We start from the raw sequence: 16,618 nt of genomic DNA, 5'->3' as shown, positions 1-16,618 counted from the left end.
GCATATGGAAAGAAAAGGCACCAGCTGGTAGATGACCATAATTGGTAGCCCTGATCCTGAGTCAATCCTTGTGTGAAGGGGGTGGGGAGTTAAATCTGGCCAACACAGGTACTTTTTTCCGTTTCAATGCCTAATGGGCATTGTGTCTGCAGGTTTGCAAACCAGGCATGAGAGGAGCTGGTAGTGGGGAGGACACAAGTCCCCCGCCCCATCCCCAAACATCCTTACAGAGGCTGAATGCTAGGGAGCCATCGTATTTCTTGCATCAGTTGCTCACTCGCCTGCCAACACATGAGAAGGGCTTTCAGCTGTAGCGGGACCTGAATACAGGCTGTCCCGGCTTTTGGCTGTTTGGAATCACCAAGCCAAACACAACCTGACTGATAGAAGTTTGCAAGCCCCAGCCCTGCGCTGTTTTTCCACCTGCACTTGGATTGTGCTGCCCAAATTGCTGCTTGCAGAGGCAGGAGTGACACTGTCCTCAAATGAGGAAGGTGTAGGAGCCAGGAAGCCCAGGCTGTCTGTAAGCTGCTGCACACCAGTAGGTGTGAATAGGACTAGAGCGCCCCATGCTGCCAGGCCATTCTTCATGGAGTGCTCGTTATTGGTGAGGACAGTTTGAAAGGACTGGCCTGACCCGCTTGATTAATTTTCAGTCAAACAGAAGCTAAACGAAGCAGAAGGAAGCCAATTCCCAATGAGCCGTGCCTGGCTCCTCGGTGCCGTTCCCCGGGTGCTGCTGCAAACGCAGTGGGGGATGAGCAGGTTCCAACATGTCTGTTGAAGGAAACTGGGATCACTCTCCACAGGAGCAGGGACCAAGAGGTGGCTGGAGAGGAAGCATCCACTGAGATCAGATGCCTCCTGGCAAGCTGCCTTGGAGGAACTGAGCAACCTATCGGAGGTATGAAAGAGTGGTGATGCAGGAGTCAGGATTGTGGGGATGGGGAAAGACCTGCTGAGGGGTCCACTCGGTTCAGTAAGATTGAGATGGCAATCCTGGATAGATGTTAAAGTTCCCGCTATCTGGAGAGAGCCAGAGACCCACTTCCTCCAACGTCTGTGCTGACCGTAGGTGGGCTGTCAGTGGGGTCAGAGTAGATATGCTTGTGGACCAAGGGTTGCCTGCTAATGCAGGGGGCTCCAGTCCCACTTTTCTGTGTCATTATGCAATGTTTGTGTCGTCGCAGTAAGGACCCGCTCAAAACCTGTCGTCTCCCAGGTACCAGCAGGACTTGTATGTAGCTAAACCCATGAAGCCATTTATTGGGCATTTCCTTCTCCTTGGCTTGTCTTTCCTGCCACAGGTACTGAGTGACCTGTGCTTCTGACCCCTCCTGATCTCTCCATGTGAACCACCTTGGCAAGTGTTGGGCCCTGAACCATCACCGGGCCCTCAGGGAGAAACCATATGATTCTCTACCTCTTGGTCATGCTCTGGTTGCAGCCCCTGGGCATCAGCCTTGGCTCACCTTTGCAGGGCATCTGTATGCCCAGTCCCTGCACCTCTGCTCCTGCAGGGTAAAGCAGGTGGTGAAGAGTGACCAGGCTGTCTGAAAGCAAAGGGTGGGCTGTTTAGAGCAATGCACTGGGGAGACGGTGCCTCTCAAAGGCTGCAGAGTAGGCTGTGTGTTTGCAGGCTCACCTGCTGCCTAGCTGCTTTCCCCTGACCAGCTCCTCTGCAGAGCCTCACCTGCGCCAGCCCATATCCTTGGGAAAGCTCCCTGGATACCCCACACGACTTGCCTTCCTGCCTACCTTCTCCCCCCCATGAGGATCAAGTCACTTTTCAGCTGTTTCTACCCACTTTGCTCCCTAGCTTGGCCTAGAGCCTGGGAAGATGCTATTGCTTCTGACGGATGTTCATATCTTGGATTTCTGTCTGGGAAGGCATGGTGTCACTCTCCTGCACTGACCCCCGGCGTCTGGGCTGCTGCATGTGGCATCCCAAGGGCTTCCTTTCCCTCCTGACTCTGTCCTGCTGTGTCCCTGGTGGGGATTGCAAACAGAGCCTGTGCTTTGCACGTGCGTGTATGTGTATGTGTGCAGGGCTGTAGCTGTCAGACTTATTGCTCTCTTCAGCTCCACCCCATTCTCCTCATTGGCTCCAGAAAGGCCCGACAGGGATGACTGATTTATCAGTCTGATCAGGCAGCAATTTCTGCATCCAAACAACAGCCCCTGACACCCGGGGCCACAGCACTGGCTCCTTGTCCCTCATCGACCACCAAATTGCTGCTCACAAGGGGTTAACCAGAGCTACATGGGGTGAGCAGACCCCATTGCCCCTCCCAGTCCCTTAGCGCCCAAGTACCGGAGAGTTAAATTACCCCGTTACCTTCTTCCCATGAACTGCTCCCATGGCGCAGGCGTCCAGCGTGCGGGCAGTCCCTTCGGATTGTCCTCCGGAGCTGGCACTTTGCAGGCTCCGTGTTGTTCCCTGATGCTGTCCCACAGTCTGTAGAGAGGCACGGGCTGCATTAAACAGCAGGGAATGTGCAAAGGCGCAGTGCCTGGCTCCCTGACAGCCCCGCTGATTCTGCAGCAGAAGGCAGGCAAAGAGCAGCAGGGTCTTAAAGGAGATGAGCAGAAAGGTAGTCCTTTGCTTTATTACCCCGGCATGTCAAGAGCTCGTTCTCGTATACCTAATGACTGGCTTGCACACAGGCTCTGGCCAGGCACAAAGGCAGCTTTCATGCTGTAGATGCTCTGCTTCTAAGCTGGGCTCCTTATTTTGAAAGGCTGTGAGAGATTACAGTAATTACACTTGACAGGGCAAGATGTTGCAGAATGCAGGGATGGTCTGAGAAAGAATCAAGCTGCCGGGCTCTGCCAGGTCCCAGAACCGCGAGGTCCTTGTCTGCTAGGCGCCTGGCTGTCATTTGCTTTGCACTTTGCAGTGGCTTTGTGGAAACGCCCTGGAAAAAAACCACGTAGCCCCACTTCTCGGGGAACAATGCAGGATTCTTGCGTGGTGGCTGGGGTAGGGCACCAGGGCCCAGCTTGTAAGATGCGGCCAGGCAGCACTCCAGCTGGCACACGTGCTTGCTGCTGCCCACAGGCAAGCGTCTCAGACAGGATGAGCAGTGGGCCCTGCTGGGGGCCCAGCAGCCATGCACAGCCTTGTCCTGCAGTCTCGTTGGGGTGCCAGGGGGCCCAGGGCAGAGGCCAAGGTGTGAGCCCCTCCTCCTCTCACCCCCACATTGGGTAACTCGCTCTGACTTTTTCTCGTGGACTCTCTCCGTGGACTGTGGCCCTGTGCACTTGCCTGGGTGTTGCACCCACAAAACCAGCCATGTCTGTGGCATGCTGAACATCCTGTGCTGCTGCTGCGCTTGGTGCCAGACGAGGCAGCTGAGTCCCTGGCCCCTCCCCGCACCCCTTTAAGATCTCAGCAACAAAGCACCTGTAAGCAGGGGGGTCCTCGGCACACCAGGAACCCCTGCCCGCATTAGTACAGTCGCATAAAAAGCCAGGTGCTCAAGTGTGGTTCCTGAGTCTGTATTTCAGCATCAAAGTTAGAGGCTTAGATTTGGCTTCCATGGGAGCAGCTGTGTGTGCGCCACCCTGACGGGCTACTGGCCACTGATGGACCACAGTGTCTCATTCTAGAGTCAGGAGCCTACATTTTCACCTCCGTTTTCTGGAACTTTTGGCCTGTACTAAGTGCTCAGGCATCAACTGCAAACAGAGTCTTTGCTCAGTGCCGTAACCTGAAACCAGAGCTATTTGGAGAAATCCCTTGGATTAAAAACCAGGCGCGAACCAAACTTTGTGAGAATGAACAAGAAAGGCTGTAAACTTATGGGAGATATCTGCAGCTGGTGTTTGATTGCTGTGGAATTGCACTTGGATGGTATTCAGGTAGTTGACACGTGTGCTGGCTGCGTGCTGGGCATGTGTTGTTTGAAAGGCTTTCATTGGTTCAGCCGACGTGGTGTCTAACCGCTGTTGTGAGTGTGCAGGATTAAGCAGTCGAGTTTAACAGCCACGTTCCTGTAGCAGGAGCCGGACCTATTCTTTTTGTAAATCCCAGCTCCACTGCGTGGCTGAACTCATCATAAAAGTACAGGAGGATCCTAGCGTGAGGGTGAAGGCTGGTCTTCCCCTGGTTTCCCAGTTTGGGCTTTGGGAGTAACCAAGGGAATTCTGCCTTCCTGTTCATGTGGGGCAGAGCTGCAGGTTGTCTTTCTGAGTCTCTTTTTTTCAGGGTGAGCAATCTGGGACTGGAGGCTAGTGGCCAAAGATCAAGGGGGCAAAGTGTGGGAGTTCAGAAGCTGTAAGTTAATGAGGAGCAGAAGGAGCTGCCCTTTGTCCAGTGCACTGTGTGCTCTTGTCAGGTTGTGACTCTTCCGCAGGCTTTTGAGAGAACTCACCTTTAATGCAGCCCCATTGACTCCAGGGTACCGGACATGGCCCACCAACCGACCCAGAGTCTGGTACAATTTGGAAGGCCTGTAGATCCCGGCAGATTTGGAGGAGACCTGGGGTGATCTCACCAGGAGGAGGAGTTTATTGGATGAGTGGGACCGACTGGATCTGAACCTGCAGTGAAAAGGGTCAAGGTCTGGTTCCCTTGAAGGTTCATTTTCAACGAGTTTCCTCTGTCTGCACAAGCTTGCTGTCCCCAGGCTGGCCGCTCATGGCCAGCTCTGGCTCACCCCTGGGTAGAACCGATGAACGCATTGCGCTCACCTTCCAACCTCTGTCCACTCCTCTTAGGATAAATTAGATCTGATAGGCACCTGCAGCAGTGACACCTCCAAAAAGCTACCTATGGTGACCCTAGTGCAGGGAGGCTGAACCTGATGATCTTCCAAGGTCCCTTCCAGCCTTACAATCGATGAATTTAAGAGCCTGGTACAGCCCCAGCCCACACCAGCAGCCTGCCCTTGCCCTGCACACAGATCCAGGGGCACATGTCCCTTGTGCCTCCCCCTGGGGTGCGTTCAACAGCAAGAGCCATGGCTCTGTCCCATGCCCCACCCTGCCCTAGCTGGGCAGAACCTGCCCCAGCCCCACTCCCGCCCTCACCGCAGGGGCCTTGATCTGCACTCCCCACACCCCTTCCCTTCCCTTCCCTTCCCTTCCCCACGCCCCTTCCTCCCCAACAGACTTACTGGCCAGATGCTGCTCTCCAGGCTGCCTGGCAGCATATCGGCAATCAGATTTGTATTGTCCGATACGGCTCATTAAAAATTGGCCATCTGTATTGCCCAAAAAATCTCTATCGGTGCACCCCTACTCACCAGCTCTGTGGACTCTCTTCTTTTAATGTGCTCTTCCCTCTTGGGGATCAAGAGCGGGGTCTTGAATTTGGCAGGGTGAATGTGCAGGTACCAAGTGGTTAATGATCCTGGGGTCCCCATGGACAGCTTACGTGTTTGGTCAACTTACAAACTGCAGAGCACATGCACAAAAGTGGCTCGAGGCCTGGCCTGCAAAGGTGACCTGTTTCCACATGCATCTGCCACCAATAAGACCCACTGTAAGCGATGCTTTGTGTGTGTAAGAGAGAAGTCTTCTGTGTGTGCCACTCACTAAGGCTAAATACAGCTCTAGTTTCTGTTATACTGAGACAGCCCGGTCTAGCTTTCCAGAAGAGGTCTCAAATATAGCACCCTGCGTCTCCATCTCTGCCGGCGGCAGGCTTCCCCATCCCTGCCGGCGGCGGGCTTCCACCGGCTGGTTAGCCCACAACACTTCCACCTGCCGCAATATTGTTCTTGCACTTCCGGTTAGTATGCTGGCCATTCCAGTTAATAGCTCAAAACACCTTGTGCCCCGTACTGGTTGTGCCCTTCTGTAACATTTGAGAGAGACAAAAAACTACAGCGCCCAGTCATGACATACCTTCTTGCTCTCAACACGAGCCTTTATTAATATACTAGGACACGTGTTGGAATCTGCTGGGCATCGGCCAAGGTGTCAGAGATGTGCTGTTATAGCACAGACTAAAGCACTTGTAAAGCAGGGATCAATCACTGTTTTAAAAGAGCTGATCAAAAGAAAATGAATCTTTCATTTAGGCTTGATGCAGGAGCTGTTTGGAGGTCCATACACCACTACTTTACTTCTGCGGTACGCAGCCCTCCATTCGCAAGGCCACAGGAAGTTTCAGTTCTTTGTCTGTTTCTTCATCGATTCGCATAAGCTGCAGGGGGAAGAAAGAAAGAAAGCTGAGAGCTTGGCAGTAGCTGGTCCATGAATAGGGAACGGCACATTCAGAGCAAGGCTGTAAACCCAAATGTTCTTTCTGAGGCCGCTAGTGGACACAATGCATGGATAATCTCATACCCCCGCATACAGTAGGCAGGCTCAGCACTGGCACTTGAGTTAACAGAGAAATCCCATTCTCTTTTCTCAAGGGGTGGTATCCTGGTGTCCTCTGCTCCTAGCCTACTGTGCTTGAGTGGCTGATAGGATACTGGTATATGATGCTCTCATCCAGGGGCCTCAAACCACTTTTGAAATTTGCTGCTACCATGTCCCTGTTATGGATCTTACAAAAGTAAGTACGTTGCTGCACCAACACTGAACCTTCAGAGATGTTTTCCATCCACATCTGTTTCTCTCCTTTCCATCCTCCTGCTTTCCCACCCCATTCTTTCCCCCAGAAGTACGCGTGCCCCAGTTCGAGAAACGCCAGTCTAATCAGCGTGTTTGGGTCACCGCCGAGTTGTTGGGCCCCCTCTGGACTCTGCTCCTTTTTGCCAGCCACACGCCAAAGCAGCATCGATGTGTGCAAGGGGAGAGGTGGCAGCCGTGGCTCCCAGCCCACAGGCACACGCTGTTCCATGCAGACCGTGTGCTCCGGGAGCAGGACAAGCGAAGGGAAGCGTGTGCGTAGGAGGAGTCATGTCTAGAGGGACACAGAACGTGCAGATCTTGTCTCCGTGACCCGAAGCTGCACTGATCTGCCTGAGGCTACGGGTGGTGCTGGGATTGGGAGAGAAGCAATTTTTCATATTCCCCACGGACTGTGAGAAGGTTTGGAGCTGCTTTGCCTGCAGCAGGGCCTCTTCTTTGAACAGCATTCAGTCCATGGGCTCTAGAACGAGTTTTCAAAATAGGAACCATTCTGGGTAGTAACAGCCCTGAGATGCCCAGGCACAAGCTGCCACAGCCTCTGTCCCCTATCACGTTTGCAAGGAGAGGAGAGGGAAAGTACCTTTTCAAAAGGGCTCTTATCCTTTCGACCTTTTTGTCCTAAAAAAACCCAGTTGTCCCAGTAACGCAGCTTAGCTGCATAGCTGCTTCCCAGATTGGTTAACATTGTCCGTGCTTCATCGTTCATCCTAAAAAAGAGAGAGAAAGGACTTCTGAACTCCACCCTACTCTACCTTGTGTACCTGCTTAGTCCCATAGGATCTGACCACCTTCCCATAGAGCATGAAGTGCACCGCCTAACATCTGCTGGGTTTTTGGTTGTAGCCATGTTTGTCTAAGGACATAGGCAGGCAAGTTTCTTTGAGTAGATGTGATATCTTTTATTAGACCAAGTGAGTAGGTGGTACTCAGTTGGTCTAATAAAAGATATCACATCCAGTCAAAGAACCTTGCTTGACTAACACCTGTCACGTGTGCAGGAGAGCTTTTCGCTTTGTATTTTTCACAGTGCAGCTGTAAATGTTCCTGGCTGCTAAACGGTAACGCCCATTCCCGTCTCTCCATGGCCGAGAAAGCAAGGTCACAGAGGCAGGCACAGCTTGCCTTTGCAGGAAAGGTGGGGAGGTTTGTGGTGGACCGTGGCTCATTGCAGAGTCCAGAGCCAGGCCGTGGGAGACCTTTGGGGGCCGTGCCCTGCAGTGGTTCCAAACCCTGCCCCCGGATGCTCATGCCCTAGCCACCACCCTCATTTCACATGGGGGCCATTAGCTTGAGCCTCTGCTGGCCTCTACTGCCACAGGATCTTATCCAGAGAAGAGCCATTCAAACCACTGGATGTTCTCTAGGTGACAGATCGTTTGGGCACCCAGGGCCGCTCTTGAGCACAGGTGCCACAAGTTCTGTGCCTGAGACACGGTGCCCAGATGCAGGCAGCTGGATTCTGGGCCAGCCGACATGTCCCAGGGCTGGAAGGTGCAGCCCCCTGCAGAGAGTGATGTATCACTGTGGCTCCAAATGTAGTTAGGACCGAGTGGAGGGTGGATAGTTGTGCATCTGGGGTGTGATCACACTGCCCTGGGCTCAGTGGGAGATTTGCCATTGACCCTGTGTGAAGAGACCTGGCTCCTGGGAGGCAAACTCTGCTCCTCGGGTTGGTACATACTTGGTGGCTGGGTCATCGTAGGAGGCGACAAGCACCAGGGTGCCATCCTGGATGGTTTTCAGAAAGGCCACTAGGTGTTTGACATCTGGTAAAGCAGAGAAAAGCAAGTGTTAAGGGAGAAGCATGTGGCCCATTTGCTCTGAATATGCCTTATCTGGGGGCAGGATCTAGGCAGGTGCAAGTGCCTTGTCAGCTCCAGTTCCCTCCCATGGGGTTTGTAGGCACAAAGCATTTTGCAGAAGGCCCCATGCATCTTGCAGGACTGGACTGGTTGAGACAAGGGCTACTTTTTTCTGGTGCTGTGGTGTGAAAAGCAGCCCTTGCTAGAAGGGGTGCACCAATAGAGATTTTTGGGGCCTGTACCAATAGCTGATTTTTAAGGAGGCATATTGGCCAATGCCAATCCAATCTCCGATATGCATCCTGGCAGCTTGAAGAGCAGTGTCCAGCTGGTAAGTCTGCTGTGGTGAAACGGGTGGGGTGGGGTGGGGTAGGGTAGGGTGGGGCGTACAGATCAGGGGCCCTGCGGTGAGGGAGGGAGTGGGGCCTCGATCTGTAGAAGAGAGGCTCTACCCCGCGGGGTGTGAATACCGCTTCGGGTGCCCTGGATTCTGCTGCAGATCCGAAGCCCTGTTGGATTCCAAGTGGTATTAGGGAAAGCAGCCACTTACCTCCACTCCACATGTTGAAGTAGGCTGTTTTGATGAGGTGGCCTGTTGTCCCTAAGTGATTAAAATTAAAATAGAATTCAGTTTCTATAACATCAACATCTGGACAGAGAGCATGGGCTAGGTAGTCCTTCTGCTGGGGGCCTGTGCAGGACATTTGCTACATAAACTCCCAACTTGCAGCCGTTCCCATTGCACTCCGAACCCACCAGCCGCTTAACCATTTCATCACTGCCAGCTTGTCTTTACTGAGACCGGCCATCGCAAGGAGCAGGCACGGGTGAGTGCGCAGCAGGGGATGTAAGGTTTGTGTGTCAGTTTTCTGTGCCTGGCTTGGCCCCATACCTGCAATTCAGCTCATGCTCTGGGAAATTCACTGCAAAGAAGGAGGTGGTTGGAGTGACTGAGAGCTGAAGGGAAGCTCCAAGTACTAGGGAGGTTGACCTCAGGGACTGTGATTGCCCTGGTCATCGACCAGCAAGGAGCCGACCCCTGTGGGCTCGGCCCAAGTGGTGCCAAAGAAAGTCAGGGAGCTCGTATCGGGCTTGCGTCCTGAGGAGCGGGCCTAGCACTGCTGCTTGCTGCTCTGTGGTCGGGGGGGCTGGCTGGCGGTCCACGGGCATCCCTGCAGCTGGGCTCATCTGTACCAGTGGGGACCCACCCTGTGTGCCCTGCCAGAGCATTAGCCAAGTCATAGTTAATTAACAGGGACTACTGATTAGTTAAGAGATGGGCCATAGGCTTGTAAGAGAGAGTCATCACAGGCCGAGCTGTTCCCATCCACTGGAAGAAGCAGCGGCTTCCGAGAGGTGGGCGGTAATCAGGTGCTTTGACCTGGCTGGACCAGACGGTGCCAGCGCGTGGGATGGTCCAGGCAAGGTGTGCACCAAGCACCTGCCGGGGCCCACGACCATTTCTGCATCATCGACTCACCGTTCACAAGCGCAAAGTTTAATCCACCCTTGACATTGTTCCTCATGACACTCATGACACTGGAAAGAAAGCAGAGAATAAAGAAGGGGGTCAAATTCTCTGCGTGAATCTTTGTGAATCAGGAATTGTCTGCGTGCCATGGGGTGAGTCTTTGGCCAGCTGCAATGCGCCTGACTGTAGCAGGAAAGAAACCTCCTTCAAAGGACACGTACTGCCACTGTTAGCAAGCAGGGTGAGGTTCTCCTGGCCGTGCGCGCCCGGGCCTTTACCAGCTTGTTTTCAGGCACAGCCCCTGGGCCGTGCAGAGTCCAGCCTGGCCCCGACCTGAGCTCTGGGATTATCAAAGAGAAGCAAATAACAGATATCTCCTGAACCTGTCTGTCTTGTGGGGCTGCTTCTCCAGGCCCACCCTCAGGATTCCCCAGCCTCTTCTGACCCCCAGACCTGCAGAGAGCCCTTTCCACCTCCACACCATCAGGTGCTTTTGGGACCACTGCAGTACTTACATTACATCGTCAAAGCATATAAACGGCCGAACACCTTTTCTTGTTCCGCCGATGATTTTGAAGGCAAAATGGTTCGGGGGACAGCTTTGCACATTGCCGCACTTATGCAGCAATTCCTGTGACTCTGAGTGGAATGAAAAACAGGCATTGGGGCGATGCTAGGACCTTTCTGACAAGCAGGGTGCGGTGCCCTGGGCCCTGCTCCTGTCGTTCCCCCACCCCCAGACCTCCTGAGGGCAGAGCTGCCCTGGCCCTGGGCTGATAGCGCACAGTTGGTGGCAGCTCTGCTTCCTGGTTCTGGGGCTTTGGAAACTGCCCCGTTAGCCGCACAGAGCTGCCCTCTCATTGCTGTATGGGGGGGCTGTCATACGTATGTATTAGGGGATGATGTGGACCCACTGCCTCTGCTCAAAGTGGGGAACTGTGCAGAGAGACACTCTTCAGGTGTGCTACAACTGTTTAACTGCAGAGGCCTTCAGCCCCAGCTCAGTGCATTTCATTCATTCCTCACTTGTTCTGCATTAGCGGCTGCTCCTATGGCTCGGAGCCAGGAGGAGGTGTGGGGAGAACCGAGAGAGGAGACCCCGGCTCTATTCTGCTGATGAGATCTATTCATCTGTAGAGAAATAACCTTCTGTTCCAGCTCTTGCCTTTAAACCTCCTCCAAGATGCGTGTTGGAGCCCGACCTTCCACCCAGGTGATGCATTTGACCCATTTGAGACTCATTCCAGAGGTGGTTCAGCTCACGAAACAACCGCACATCAACTTACCAAACAAGCTCTGTTCAGCGACGGACTTCCAGCTCGTGTTCAGCTCCGTCTGCAGAAGGAACCACGTTCCAGCCAGCGTGAACAATGTGCCCACAACCCGGTGCACACCTGCCAGGGCGTGGGGAGAAGGTCACCTTATGGTGCGGCGCTGTGGAGCGTGGAGCAGCCTTGCCCTGGCATTGGGGAGTGGGGGGCTCGGTGTCGTGCAGCGCTGTGAGCCGGTGAGCAGGAGTCGGGGAGCTGTGCTTGGAAGGCCACGCAGGCCTGCTCTCCTCTTCCACATGCCAGCTGCAAGCAGTGGCCTGTAGCCCGGGGCCCTTCCTGCCCTCGGCCAGTTACTGCAAGCTGCTCTTGGGAGAGGGGAGCGAATTGCTGGTAGAAATCCTGCCCAGCTTTGAAGGCAATAATGGGTCACACTCCTCTGAGAGACACATTGTGCAGGGAAAGCCGTCCAGGCCTCGGGTTTGTGAGGGACTGAGCATGGGGTGGGACTCGGTGGCCTTTGCTGTGCAGGAAGTCAGCCTGGCAGGTGGTGAAGGTCTCTCTCAGGTGAGAGGCACGGTGTGACAGCAAGACATTACTGCTGCTGTTCTCTGCATTAACCTAAACCTGAGAATGGGTTAAAAAGCCATGGAAATGCAAGCGTGTCTTGAGTTCCCCGAGCTGGGAGGCTCACGACCCCCCAGTTAGTCAGTAGGTCCAGCCGACCAGCTGTTCATAAAAGTGTGATTGGCACTGGATGTTACAGCAATGCCCAGTGGAGCACAGCGTTCCTCTCCTGCCATGGAAACGTGATTGAAGGCAATATTTATACTGCAGCTGAATGGCTCTTATGGAACCAGGGACCTCTTGGTAGTCATCTCCCGCCCCCGACCGGGAGGGATTTCATTTGTAAAAGTACAATGAGCTGCAATATAGGAAGTTATTTTAAAAATAAGGCTCTGTACTCACACTGAGGCCCTTCTGCACACCCCTGGCTGCACCAGGTGGGTGTAAGGGTGTTTCTAGACCCAGCACTCTTCCCTGCCTATGCAGGGGCTCGGACTCGATGATCTATTGAGGTCCCTTCCGACCCTAACATCTATGAATCTATGTGGTGAAGGTCTCTCTCAGGTAAGAGGCACGGTGTGACAGCAAGACATTACTGCTGCTGTTCTCTGCATTAACCTAAACCTGAGAATGGGTGAGAATGGGTTAAAAAGCTATGGAAGTGTAAGTGTGTCTTGAATTCCCTGAGCTGGGAGGCTCGTGACCCCCCAGTTAGTCAGTAGGTCCAGCCGACCAGCTGTTCATAAAAGTGTGATTGGCACTGGATGTTACAGCAATGCCCAGTGGAGCACAGCGTTCCTCTCCTGCCATGGAAACGTGATTGAAGGCAATATTTATACTGCAGCTGAATGGCTCTTATGGAACCAGGGACCTCTTGGTAGTCATCTCCCGCCCCCGACCGGGAGGGATTTCATTTGTAAAAGTACAATGAGCTGCAATATAGGAAGTTATTTTAAAAATAAGGCTCTGTACTCACACTGAGGCCCTTCTGCACACCCCTGGCTGCACCAGGTGGGTGTAAGGGTGTTTCAGAAGTGCTCGTGTGGACAAGAAATGTTCCCCTCGTTCATATTCTCTGGGCCCGTTTTGTGCTCATTCTGAAAGGCACAGCTCTCTTTCCTCTTACCTGTCGGCCTCATGGTAGGACTTGGGTGCGTTGAAACGAGGGCAGTGATCAGAGATCGTGAGTCAACCTGCAGAAGCAGAAGAAACAGGTATTAAACACATAACTGTTCCCCAGAGAAAAGCGGTGTGTGTCAGGTGAAAGGTGGTGATTGGGATGGTGGAGCTCCTGCACTCCACGGGGACTTAAGCCATCCCCAGCGGCAGACACACCAGCGCCACAGCCAGCGCACTGGCAATGCCAAACTTATTTCAAGCAGCCTCAGGAACTGGGGAGCATGTTTGCACGGTGAAGAAGGCTGATAGACAGGTCTGCCCAGGGGCACGCAGGGAGATGGCAGCAGAGCCAAGATCTCTTCCTTTCACATCGGTCTCCGTGTAACCGCCAGCTTGGCCCCCCACGCCAAGAGGGCAGGTTCCAGCTGCTGAGTGCAGAGCAGGCCTTTCTGCCCGGTCCCATCCTCCCAGCAGAGTTTGGAGCAGCGCAAAGGCTGCTGCAGTTTCACCTTTGCTCACCATTGCTGGTGAAGTGTGGCACAGAGGGGTAGTGCAGCCCTTTGCTCACTGAAGCCGAATGGGTGACAGAAAGCTGGCCTGGAAGTGAGAAGTATGCCAGCAAGAAGGACATCCTACCTGGGCTTTGCCTGCTTGTATCTTGAACTGAGAGAGAGTGGTAAACTGGGTCATGCTGCCTGATGGGCCATCTCCAAGGCCTGTTAAAAACCAGAGGGTGGCATCTGAGGTCCGTCTGCCAGCTTGTAGCTGTGTACCTAGCCTTTCCATAGCTACGGCTGTGCTTCAGCTGTCCCATGGATTTTCAGAGCAGAAATGTTAGCTCCTTGTTTTCCCTTTGGAGATACCAGACCCGCCAGCTGTGCAGCCCTGGTGTGGAGATTCCCACCCCTTCCAATGAGACGGGGGGGAACGCGGAGACGCATACAGAGTGCCTCCATGGGACACGGTGCTGCAGAGCACTCGCCACAACACAGAGAGGGGCTGGGGAAGTCCCCTGGCTTGTTATCCCACAGGGATCTCTAAGCAGAGAGGAGAGGAGCAAGAACGGGGCAATGGAGGACATACCAACGGGAGAGTCCCCAGGAAGGAGCGGTCCCCGTTCCCCTGGCCATGCCATGAGCACCAGCACAGCTCCATTTTGACAGGCCCAGAGACCACCTGGAGCAGGAGAATGCTCCTGCAAAGCACCCGAGGAGCTGACTGCTTCATCCTGATTGCCTCAGCTCCTACGGCAGGGTGAGGGCGCCTACTGTGCTCAGCGAGTTTGGGGCAGAGCATCAGAGCGTCAGTCCCAGATTGCCTGAGCGCAGGAAGCCCCGCAGGGACCATCTGCATCCACCTCACTGCTCTCCAGGGGGGTGCTCAGTTTAGTCAGGACAATTTGTTCTCTAGAATCGCAGAAAATGAGGGTTGGGAGGGACCTCAGGAGGTCTCCAATCCAACCCCCTGCTCACAGCTAGACCAGCCCCAAATACATCATCTCAGCCATGGCTTTGTCTACCTAGGCCTTAAAAACTTCTAAGGATCCAGCTTCCACACCTCCCTGGGCAACCTGTTCCAGTGCTTCAGCACCCTCCATGTGAGAAAGCTCTTTCCCAATATCTAACCTCAACTTCCCTTGCTGCAACTGGAGCCCGGTGCGCCTTCTTCGGTCCTCTGCCACCACCGAGAACAGTCCAGCAGTACAGAGAGCAAGTGAAGACTGATCTGGGACTGGGTGGCATCTGTGAAGGGGAAAGGCCAGGTCCCTGGAGCCTGCCCCAGTCTGGGATACGTTAGAGCAGCCTCCACGCTCCCAAGCGAGAGAGAGCAGTAGCTGAGAAATGCCACAAAGCAGCCGCTTGCCAGTCTGACCCCTTCCTCCTACGTGGGGGCAAGACCAGGGGACGAGTGGATGTAGCAGGTGGCAGCTCTTTTCTAGCACTTCCCCTGGTACTAAGAAACCTGTTTCTTTTAGACATACTTCTGGTGCTCCTCTGGCATCAATAATGGATAAAGACACCCGATGCAGAGCATACATCACACAACAGATTGTGTCTCCAGTTATTCAGTCAGCAGGCGGAAACAGAGACCGGGCATGGCTTTAACACTCGCTCTTGCAACAACCCTCCATGTGTAACGTTCCCCTGGCCAGAACCTGCCCTAGAAACCAGTGCTAGAAATCTGGAGCATCGACCACAGAGAAGGGAGCGGCAGGAAGACCGCCCGGCTCCAAGTTACAACCAGCAAAAAGTGAACTAGCAAATCTGAGTTGTCCTTCACTTTCTGCCTGCTACAGAAAGGGGTGGAAGAATCGGAGAAACCACGTGTTATCTACAGCAGTGACCACCGGCTGGTTTAGTATTACAGTCAGGTCCTCCCAGGATCTTTGTGTCGACCACTGGGACACACCTGCCAGACGGACAGAGCTGGACCTCATTGTGGAAAGCACTGCCAATGTTAACAGAAAAGCCTGCAGTTTGAATCAAACTTAAAGAAACTTTCCTTGGCAACTATTTCTTACAGTAACACAAGAGCTCTTTGGGGGCTGTCTTTAAATATACATACCAAGCAGCGTGGCCCAGACGTGTCTGTATCCTCTAACGTCTCTGTTCCAGATGGGGCTGTCAGGACACCTCTGCAGCTAACCTCAGCAATTGGCGCGCTGCGTGGTCGACTAGATTGCGTAGCCCGGCCCTCGCGTGAATCACCACAAACGCCTCCCCCATGAAATGCCCCGCTGGTCCTGTAAGTGTCAAGCGAACTGCAGGCAGCTCAGCGGATCAGGACTAGAGGAAAGAATGAGGAAGTCTTTGTGGCTGCTCACAGGGATGCTGAGCTCTGCCCTGGGGAAAATGCACATGCACACAGAGGGATTGGGCACAGATATCCGGCTCCTGCATAGCTAATACCTTGCCCTTGGTCTTTTCCTTCTTTCCCCCTCCATTGGCACTTGCCCTCCACCCATCTCTTGCTGAACTTCTAACCAAGGAATCTGCTCTAGCTGTGCTGGGACCTCATGTAGTCTGCATGGTTCAGGTGTAGGGAGTTACCATAGGGATTGCAAGAGGTAGCACAGAGGAGCATGTGTGTGCAAATGTGTGCTCACCCAGCCGGTTGTGCTGGTTGTGGAAGCACTTTCGTAAAGAAGTGATGCTTGGATCAGGCCTCAAATGTGTGTTGAGAGGCAAAGCTTCATGTCTGCAGGACAGCACCACTCCGAGAGCGAGGACAAAGCTTATACACAGGGAAGTGGCCCAACGTGTGCTGCACCTCTGGATTTGGCCTGCCCTGGGGGGGACACACGTAGAGGCTTTTTCTCGTGTTAAGTGAAACGGCACTCAGGTGTCAGGAGAGGAAGTGATGCCAAAGCAGGGCGTTCGTGGTGGCCGCTGGGGTGTGGGAAGCCCCCCTCGGAAGCCCGAGCGGCGTGCCAGCCGGAGGGGCAAGCGTCTCACTTCTGGTTGTTTTTGGCTGTTCACGTCAAGGGTCGGTTGGTGTCTCGATTAACTGGGATGCTGCGAGACAAGGCAGAGGCTTTCCTTGGCTGCTCGCAGTCCAGCCTGTGAGAATCGGGAGTCAGCCCACTCCCGTCAGCAGGTTTCCCTGCCTTTGTGCAGGTGTCGCTGCGAGACTCTCGGGTGTCCTTCTGGAGCGAGTATCCCTTAGTTCAGAAACACAGCGCGTGCTGACTCCTAAAGGGCTGGTGAGCTAACAGAAGATGTATATTTGGGCAGGCTTCTTAAAGCGTTTGCAGCTCTTTTTTGGGATATACACAGATTTTGCCCTGTGTTCTTTATTTC

At 53.9% G+C, this 16,618-nt stretch overlaps 1 protein-coding gene and 1 long non-coding RNA gene across 2 annotated transcripts in view; one reads left to right on the top strand and one right to left on the bottom strand.

Annotated features, from left to right (window-relative positions):
• The window catches only part of LOC112549583, a 231,558-nt gene that overhangs the window by 58,369 nt on the left and 156,571 nt on the right, over window positions 1-16,618 (top strand). The window lies entirely within an intron of this gene.
• On the bottom strand, window positions 5,851-15,484 carry LOC102380081 (protein FAM3D-like). Its single transcript, XM_006019624.2, has 10 exons — window positions 15,384-15,484; window positions 13,455-13,534; window positions 12,826-12,892; window positions 11,151-11,258; window positions 10,380-10,503; window positions 9,874-9,932; window positions 8,944-8,994; window positions 8,273-8,357; window positions 7,172-7,298; window positions 5,851-6,154 (listed from the first exon to the last, which is right to left on the bottom strand). The coding sequence occupies exons 2-10, from the start codon at window positions 13,506-13,508 to the stop codon at window positions 6,071-6,073; spliced, it is 759 nt and encodes a 252-aa protein (XP_006019686.1). The 5' UTR covers window positions 13,509-13,534; window positions 15,384-15,484; the 3' UTR covers window positions 5,851-6,070.

The sequence above is a fragment of the Alligator sinensis genome, unplaced genomic scaffold, assembly GCF_000455745.1.
Source record: "Alligator sinensis unplaced genomic scaffold, ASM45574v1 scaffold469_1, whole genome shotgun sequence".
Lineage (NCBI taxonomy): Eukaryota > Metazoa > Chordata > Crocodylia > Alligatoridae > Alligator > Alligator sinensis.
Note: the sequence above shows the minus strand (reverse complement) of the source record. Positions and strands in the feature narration are given on the sequence as shown.

Coding starts and splice junctions, on each gene's coding strand:
- LOC102380081 (XM_006019624.2), bottom strand. CDS start 13,508: ATGACCCAGTTTACCACTCTCTCTCAGTTCAAGATACAAGCAGGCAAA. Junction 12,893..13,454: donor TACAAGCAGGCAAAGCCCAG/GTAGGATGTCCT, acceptor CTGCTTCTGCAG/GTTGACTCACGATCTCTGAT. Junction 8,995..9,873: donor AAACTTTGCGCTTGTGAACG/GTGAGTCGATGA, acceptor TTAATCACTTAG/GGACAACAGGCCACCTCATC.